The 9,401-nt window shown below is 38.7% G+C and overlaps 1 protein-coding gene across 1 annotated transcript; it reads left to right on the top strand.

Moving 5' to 3' along the window:
* The first annotated feature begins 916 nt into the window (after window positions 1–916).
* On the top strand, window positions 917–9,401 carry TAF9B (TAF9B RNA polymerase II, TATA box binding protein (TBP)-associated factor, 31kDa). The gene is made up of 7 exons (XM_004685610.2): window positions 917–1,004; window positions 1,626–1,707; window positions 2,020–2,156; window positions 2,253–2,387; window positions 3,366–3,441; window positions 6,594–6,704; window positions 7,399–9,401. Exons 1-7 carry the CDS (start codon window positions 954–956, stop codon window positions 7,560–7,562), a joined length of 756 nt encoding a protein of 251 aa, XP_004685667.1. The 5' UTR covers window positions 917–953; the 3' UTR covers window positions 7,563–9,401.

Raw genomic sequence — 9,401 nt, 5'->3', positions numbered from 1 at the left:
AGTTCTGGTTGGAATATTTTCAGTAAGAGACGCTTAACTGATGTAAGTTTTCAGAAAGTCTGTCAGCCTGTTTTGTGGGGTGGGCACCAGGGAAGCAAGTGAGGGTCTAGGGCGGCCACAGTGGGGAGAGAGAGGGAAATGTTCATGGCCCAGGGACAAAGTGGGGGTGCCTCCACCCGCCAAAAGCTTCAGTTTTTCATCAGTATGAAATGGAACAAGACTCTGTGGTGAGAGCTGATCAAAGGCTTGCTGTGTGGAAAGCCAGATTTCGGAAATAAAAATACAGTCGGATTAAAAGGGATGGCGGCTGGGGGGACAAAATGAGAAAATATCACCTTGAACATTTAAGGTCAAATAGTGAGCCTCCTGGCAAAGGGACACGTGTACATGATTTTCCAAATGAAAGTATAAAGTTAAATGCTTTCAAACTTAAAAAGAGCCCGGTTAAATTTGAGTATCAGATCAACAACACATAACTCCGTAATATAAGCTATAGCTATACCATTTGGGGTAGACTTACACAAAAATCTTACTCGATTTTTATCTGACATTCAAATCTAACTGGGTGTTAGGTGACCGGGCAATCCCACCACAGCAGGTGGGAGGGAGCAGGGCCACTGTAGGCATCCCAGGGAGACGGAAGTGGTCTGGGTGGCACACAGGAAGTGTGAAAGGGCGCCCCAGAATAGTCGAGAGTGGCCCGCTCGGTGCTCATTTCGGGGAATAGCTCAGGAAGACGAGCTTCGTCGCCCGTTCAAGTGTTGGCCAGATCCCTGCTGGCTGGCCCCGCTGCCCTCCGTCGCCACCTAGCAGGGGAGCGGCTGGGAAGCGGCGGCAGGAGGGGCAGGCGGGGCTGGCGCATTAGCCCCGCCTTTCGCACCCCGCAGGGGTGGAGCCTGAGCGGGGAGCCCGAGAACTGCCCTCTCTCCCCGGATGAAGAGTCGCGGGATAACATGGAGTCGGGCAAGATGGCGCCTCCCAAGAACGCTCCGAGAGACGCGTTGGTAAGTGTGAAGGGTGAGAGGCGGGGCGAGCAGCTCCGCGCAGCCAGGGACTTGGCTGGGAGACCCAGGTGAAGGGCTTGAGGATGGGATGGCGTGCCTGCTTCAGCTCTGCGCGAGGCCGGAAGAAGTGGGAGATGGGGTGTCCTGGCCCCCGGGGCGCCCTCCCGCCACCCCGACAACCCCGCCAGGGGGAGGCTGGCGACTGCCCAGAGTGCGCAGGCCAGCGGTCGGGCTTTGTCTCCCCGGCCCCCTTGTCTCTCCAGGTCTAAGAGACCTGATTCTCACGCCCCGCGGTCTGATGCTAGCTTCCCCAGTGCCCACATCCGAAAATGACAGCCAGCTGTAGCCTCCCCGACATCTGCTGAAAAACCTGCCCGGGCCTTCTTCCTTGACTTTGCCTCCACCCCGACAAAAAAAAATAATAATAATTTCAACAAATAAGGATTTAAACTGGATTTGAACTGGATTTGGTGTTATCTGACAGTACTTTGGGAGGAAAAGGATGAATAGGAGTTTGGAGCACAGGAGGACCTTATCTTACAAATATAAATACTGCCTTCGGTGAAGTCTTAATTTCCAACACCTAGATTACACATCTGGTGTTTTTATTTGAATCCACAGGTGATGGCACAGATCCTGAAGGATATGGGGATTACAGAGTACGAACCAAGGGTTATAAATCAAATGTTGGAATTTGCTTTCCGTAAGTTAACGAAACACCAAAAATTTGCCTAACTTGTAACTATGAAACCATCATTTTAAGAACATTTTCAAGCAAATTACTGTAACAGTTAACATAGAATTTAGCCTAAAGCACTAAAAAGAAGCTCAAACTAGAGTACCAGTAGTAATATTACTGTGATATGTTTAAGATTAATGTCAAAGATCGGGCAATTAAATATTAGAACCGGAATCCAGTTTCTAGAAATTAGTGAAACCTTTCATTAATAAAAATGCCCTACAAGTATTAAGCTGTTTTCATATTTTTAAAGAAAAAAATGTTTTGTTTTTAAAGGATATGTGACTACAATTCTGGATGATGCAAAAATTTATTCAAGCCATGCCAAGAAACCTAATGTTGATGCAGATGATGTGAGACTGGCCATCCAATGTCGTGCTGACCAATCTTTCACCTCTCCTCCTCCTAGAGATGTGAGCAAACTTTTATTTGAAGTTGATTTTACTTCTAATTTTTTCTATTGTAGTTATAATGATTTTGTTTTTGTTTTTTGTTTGTTTGTTTTTTAGTTTTTGCTGGATATTGCAAGACAAAAAAATCAAACCCCTTTGCCACTGATTAAGCCATATGCAGGACCCAGACTGCCACCTGACAGATACTGCTTAACAGCTCCAAACTATAGGCTGAAATCCTTAATTAAAAAGGTAAGAATTCTTAGTTTCACGTTTTAAAAAGGTGAAATGTTTTAGGGAAATACATAGAAAACAAATTCCTTATAGATGGTGTCATAGATTAAAGGCTAACATGATTTAATCGATTTTTTAAAGGTATTGTCTTGAAAATATCACATCTCCAATTACCTAATATGTTAAAATACAAAATACTAAATCAGAGGTTTTTAGAGCCAAAGAACTTAATGTTCATCTAACCACCACTTATATTTCACATCAGGAAACCGAATCTAAATTCATCTACAGTATGTGTCAAAGCTAGGGCCAATTATCAGGTTTTATAATTCCTAGTTCTTCCACTATACCAGAGTTTTTTAGTGAAGTTCAGTAACAGAATAAGTTATATACTACGGGGAATTGGACTTGTTTCTGAAATATTACCTAAGGTTCTCCCACCACTATAAAAGCTCTCCCCACATTGGGCTTTCTTTATTGTCTGAAATCCTATTATAAAAGAATTTCTAGTATTCTATTATTTCTATTATAAAAGAAATTCTATTATAAAATAATTACTTTTTAGGGTAAGATATTGACTAGTAAAGATTAAAAAATCATAAGGCAAACTGCCATCCCCAAATAGGATTTTACCTTAACCTTAAATACTATATAGAATATATATATTCACATTCATGTTTATATAGATACAGTTGCTTATGAAAACCTTAGTTTAAACATTGACTTTAGAACAGGTATAACTATGTCTATGTGAGAAGATAGATGTTAGCTGACCCTATTGTGGCAGTCATTTCACAATATATGTAAATTAGTTTATGCTGTATATCAGAAGCTTATATGATGATGTATGTTAACAATTTCTTAATAAAACTGGAGGCAGGGGAAGTACTGACAGTCTTGCCATGTATTATCCATTAATATTTCACATCAACAATCCTAACTTTATTCTGGTGTCCAATTAAAACATTGAATCTAATTTTTTTTTAAATCCCCTAGGGACCTAACCAAGGAAGACTAGTTCCAAGGTTAAGTGTTGGTGCTGTTAGTAGCAGACCTACTACTCCCACTATAGGTAAGAAGGGAAAAAGGCTTTTCTGCCTAATTAAAAAGTACATTGTATAGCACTTGATTTTGAACTGTATTCCAAATTAAAAGATGAATCAGAAATTCCCATTTATGTGTTGCCATGGAAATATTTACATATCTAGTAAAATTAAAAGCATGTTTTATCAGATTTCAAAATGAGAAAGCCACTGACATAATCTGGTTGTAAATGAATACAAAATTGGACATTGCACAATATTGTTGTTAGTATAAACTATGCTTCCAATAACAAGTTTAAACTGTGCTTTTGCCTGCCATACAAATAAAGTTGCCTACTTATTTATCAGAAACTAATTTCTGAGTAAACTGTCAAGAAAATGCAGTAAAAATGAAGATTAAAATGTACAAAATGCTTAGTTAAAGGTATCAGAGGAAAAGCCAGCTTTTTAAAAGTAGTACTGATAGTCCTGTATTGGTCAGTGCAAGCTCCTTTAGGCTGTCTCCTGTGTCCAATTTGAGTGTTTCTTACTTTCTGGCATAAGATGTTCTAAGCTCATCGTGTTTTTTCCTTACCCAAGTCACAGAATCAGACATTTCTTCAAAAAGCCCTGCTGCATCCTTTTAAATGGAAAACACTCTTTAGAAACCATTATTTGTTGTTTCTAATGCCATTGTTTAAATAAGGAAAACAAAAATAACAAATTTAGATTGCCTGAATTTTTTCATTCTCATTCCTGCTGGACTTCTTTTATAGTCAAAGTTAGTTTTAAAAAATCCCCTCCTCTTGTATTGATTTCTCAGCTCTTACTGCTAATAAATTAAGTCCTAGAGGTTAGTTATATAGCCCTAGTGTAAGCAGCTTTTGATTTTTGAGGTATGTAGACAGTCTCTTCATAGAATTCTCAGGAGATGAATTTACATTTCAGCATTTTAAATCCAAGCAGCAGGTCAGATATACACCCAGCATGTTGGTGGTAGGAGCACGGAAGGCCATGACAGTCAACTTCTCATTCAGCTCAGAGAATGAGACGCACAGACTGGCAGTGCCAGTAAAAGCATAGACGATGTAATGAGCCATCACACTGTAGCTCCCAGATTGGCCATCCATAGTCGTCTTGGAGGGAGTGATAGCTTTAGTACTTCCGGGATGTCAAAGTCATGGATGCCATGGGCCGAGGAGGGGAGGCAAACAGCTGTTGGTAAAGTAGGCATTACTGACAATCTTGAGGGAGTCAGCTTACTTCTTATAGCTCATACCTACCACAAACATGGGGGACTCAACAGAAAGAGGAAGAGACGATGACCTGTTTGGCCCTACCCTTCAAGTGAGCCCCAGCCTTTTCCAAGGTAATAAAGACACTAGTAGCCTCTACAGCATCCCCCCTTTTGATACTGGCAGGATCTCACTCCTGGAAGATGGGAAATGGGACATCCTGTTGATGACAAGCTTCCTGTTCTGTCTTGGCTGTGCCATTAAACTTGGCCATGGATGGAGTCATACTGGAGTCATGTAGTTGAGTTCAATTGAAGGGGCACTGATGGCAACAGTACTCACTTTGTCAAAGTTAAAAGCAGCCCTGGATGACCAGGCACTCAACCTGGCCAAATCTCTTCACTCTGACCTTCACCATGGTGTCTTAGGGGCTTGCGGGAGGAGCAGAGGGCTCTGCTCAGTTTTAAAGCCTCAATTCCATACCTGTTTAGATGCAAAGGTTATGACCAAGAAAACACTACCTTTGTTTTTCTTTTGACAACATACTCCTATTGCTTCATTAAGCTTCACCAAACTCTTTGGACAGCTACTTTTAAATACATCCGAAGACCTGCCTACAGATGGAAATATGTTTAGAGTGAAGTCTCGAATAATTTCCTGGATTTGGGAGAAATAGCACTAGGGTGCCTCCCTGGTGGCGTAGGGGTTAATTCTCAGTGTTATCACCACTATGGCCTGAATTCAATCTCCTCTGGCCTGCTGATCCCCTTGGAATATATTTCAGTAATTCTGTGTGTTCTGCTCCCCACTCTCAAGTGAATCCTCTCACCTTCACCTTTGACATACACCCTAGTCTTTCTATGCAAAAAAGAAATAGTGCTAGAACCCATGAATTTGTGTTTTCCTCACCTATTTAGGCTTTCCTTTCCTTTGTTTTTTTTTTTTTTTTTTCAGTAACTTTCCCTGAGTAGACTGTTGGCTACAGGGAATGGGATACATGAAAGCCTGCATTCCCAAAGGAAAAAACTAAGAGAACAGACCTATTCCATAAATGTATTTTTGAGAAAGCTATTAAGTCTTAAACCTTGCAAAATTCATTCATAAACATTTCTTAGTGCTTGTCAGGAGCAATGAACAAAAGCCATATATGCTCACAGGGATAAAAAATGTCAGCCAAGGCTTATAATTTAGTGAATGAGCTAAGATACTAAGACTGCCGTGATGTGTTAAGGGACAGGGGAAGACAATGACTTATGAGCAAATCATAAAGTTTTATATAATGGGGTGATATTTTGAGTTGTACCTTGGAACAATGGGTAGAATTTAGATGGGGGGAGGGAGTAGGTGTTAGATTATCTCCAAAAGCCCTTTCTGCTTAAAAAAAGTCTTTGGATACAGAAAAGGAATGATTTTCATGTCTACACTGGGGGCCCCAAAGGTCTCATAGGCCTTTCTGTCCAATGTTGATTTAGCTTTATGACATAACAGACATCTTCTAATTCTCAGCAAGTGTTAGAGATTAAAAGTGCCACCTAAAACTTGGTGGGTTTCTGCTAGTTTGCCTAAAACAGTGCCAGGCAGTGTTTGAAAAGCTTTGCAGATTGTTTTAGTTCTCTTAAGAATTGTATGTAGTAAGTAGTTATCCCCAATTGATAGATGATAAAACAAGGTTTAAAAAAAAAAAAAAAACTTCAGTAACTTGCACAGACACTCAGCTAGTAGGCGATAATGCCTGAATCAAACTCAAACAGATAGGCTCCAGAGCTGATATTCTTTCCACTGTCCTGAATCTTAAGCATCTAAACTGTTGAGCTTGGAAAGCTTTGAAGTTATTTGCTCTTCAAATTCTTTTCCCACTTTTCATCAATTCCCTGCATTTTGAAGGGTATTTTCTGGTAAACTAATGCAGAATATAAGCCTATAAAAGCCATCTTAACTATAACATGGTTTGTCAATTTTAACTACAGCAACCCCACAAACAGCATCTGTCCCAAATAAAGCTGCAACTCCAGTGTCAGTGACAAGCCAAAGATTTACAGTACAGATTCCACCTTCTCAGTCCACACCTGTCAAGTCAGGTAATGTGATTGGCTGGCGGGGTGGGGGAGGGTAAGTGGTTCATTTGAAATTTAGAAAGTTACAATTTGTTGCTACAGCAAAAGTTTTTAATATAATGGGATGGTGAGAGTAATGCTACAAATCAGGTTTCTTAAAGGGCCTAAAATTATGAAATTCTCTATATGTACATAACATTTTCATAGAGGAGAGAGTATCCGGTATGATCCATCAGATTCCCAAAGAACACTGTGAATTAAAATAAGTGCCCATAGCTCCAAGACTTTCTTAGGGAAAGGCACTAAGTGCATAGAAAATTAGGGATAAGTTAAAACATGGTATTAATACATTTAGGTTTTCTATCTTCTGAAACCTAACCATACACATTAAAGAACTTATAGAAAACACCAGCCATCAGGGAAGCTCGATTCCTGGTCTTAAACATGTACCTTTAGAGTGTTTTCTGGTGAATCCAGTGCACTGATTCCATGACTAACCGATTAAGTGGTAGTAGGTAAATTAGGAAACAGAACTTCAACTGTATACCAGGTATTAAGTACATAAAAGATGTTAAAAAATTAACTCTTTGATGCAGTGTAAATTGCCTGAGCTTCTGTGATATACTGAATTTATTAGTGTTACATTTAGTTTTATTGCATACTTACTATGTTTTTTATTCTAATTCATAGTTTGGGTTGTTTTCTTCTCTATTTACAGTTCCTACAACAACTGCAGTTCAAAATGTTCTGATTAATCCTTCCATGATTGGGCCCAAAAATATTCTTATTACCACCAACATGGTTTCATCACAGAACACGAGCAATGAATTAAACCCATTGAAGAGAAAACACGAAGACGATGATGACAATGATACTATGTAAGGAATATAGTCTAGTATTGATGCATTTCAAATGTGTAGTTGGTTTTGAGCCTTGTATACTGAATAAGAACATCCTAGATCTTGTTTCATTTTAGAAAAGGTAAATGTAGCTGCAGTATTTTTCTTCATGGTTAAAACTCTTAGATTTCTTAATTAAGAGTACCAATGTTTTTTCATTAGGCTTCAAGTATAAAAAATACTTCTCTCGTAATAGTTTGACTAAATGTTGAATGCTACTGTGGCAATTCTATTTTTGGAAACAGTTTTCTGCTATGTATCACTAACAGCAAGCACTTAAGTTTCAGATTCTACAGACTCACAAGTGGACTAATCTTTCACAGTGTTTCTTAAACTATATTTATTTTTTTAAGTGAAATAGTCACTTTTATTGTCACCAACATTTTGGACCAAGTCTCTCAAATTTAGGAAACAGTTTTGGAGAAGATAGACTTACAGGGATTCTAAATCCATTGTGGATATATTTAAGTTTCTTGGTATTCCCTTAATTTCCCTCCTACCTAATCCTAATCCACTATCAAGGTCCTATGCGTTTTCTGCATTTCCGCAGACTAAAGTTTCTCCACTTAAGTTTAAAAGGCCAAAATTAGAATTTTTTTAAAAAAGTGTCATGTTCTTATTTTTGAAACCTGCTTTAAAAATGCTTGTTTTGATTCACTTTAACGTGCATTTGCTTTGTTTTTCTTTCTGTATCAGAGCAGTTGGCCTTGCCTCTTTCGCCCATTGAGCTTTACTCTAATAGGTAGTTTGGGGGTCAGTTACCTTGTTTGTTTTATATCCCAGGTTTGTGACTCCCCTTATTTCACATTTCTGAATTTACATAGAAAATGCCATAAGCTTAAAGTCTGCCTTGATAAGTATGTTTACACTGGACCTAGGCAAAACCACTGAAGAGAAAGTCTTTTTTCCATTTTTACCACGTGCACATATGCTCTGACCACTACTGCTTGCACCCTCCTATGGATATAAATCAGGTCGTCTGAGGATGTCACACATTGAGCTGGGATCAACCCTGAAAGTGTTCCTAATGGTTTTCCTTTCTCTGGGCTGCCAGTAAGGAAAACAAATTAGTGTTACGTGACTAGCATTTAAGTACCCTCGTACATTCTGCCTAAGTTTCCCAGTAATATTGGAATATTGCTAAAACCCTTCCCCTATTTTCCATCTATGTACATCTAAACATTTTATTGGCAAAGATTGCAAAGTTTTTAAAATACAAGCAGATTTGTGATGTTTTTAAGTAAGGGACATTCAACATAGGAATACTTCTGCAGAATTTTCTAAAATATATTTTCATACCATAACTTTGAACTTACAGACAAGGATCCTCAAAGATTCAAGTTTCATCATAGGATGGTGCTTAAATACATCAGAGGTATATATATACCAATAACAGGAAAGAAATGTCTCATTGCACTTTCACTGTGTTGGATTATTAGAAAAAAAAGATGATATCGAACTTTTAAATAGATCTGATGATCATTGGAGGTTAAGTGTTCATTATACAGCACAGGATATCATTACTTGAATGTTCTCAGGGAAGCAGCTTGTAGGTTGTAGTTCTAGCTCCATCTACCAACTGTGTGACCTTACTTCACCTCTGAGCCTTGTACTCACTAATAATAGAAAAATAATACCAACTCTGCCTACTTCACATGGTTGTTGTGAGGGTATAATTGGTATATGTGAAATCTTTCAAAATTGTAAAATGCTATAGATCTCTAAGGAATTATTAATGTATTTGTTTCATGGTTATTAATAAAAATTTCAACTCATCCTTTACCTTTCATTATTGATTTAGAGATTCAAGGTAGATGAAAAA

This window comes from Condylura cristata, unplaced genomic scaffold (assembly GCF_000260355.1).
Source record: "Condylura cristata isolate star-nosed mole 26May11 unplaced genomic scaffold, ConCri1.0 scaffold00019, whole genome shotgun sequence".
Lineage (NCBI taxonomy): Eukaryota > Metazoa > Chordata > Mammalia > Eulipotyphla > Talpidae > Condylura > Condylura cristata.
This window is presented reverse-complemented; position numbering and strand designations above follow the sequence as displayed.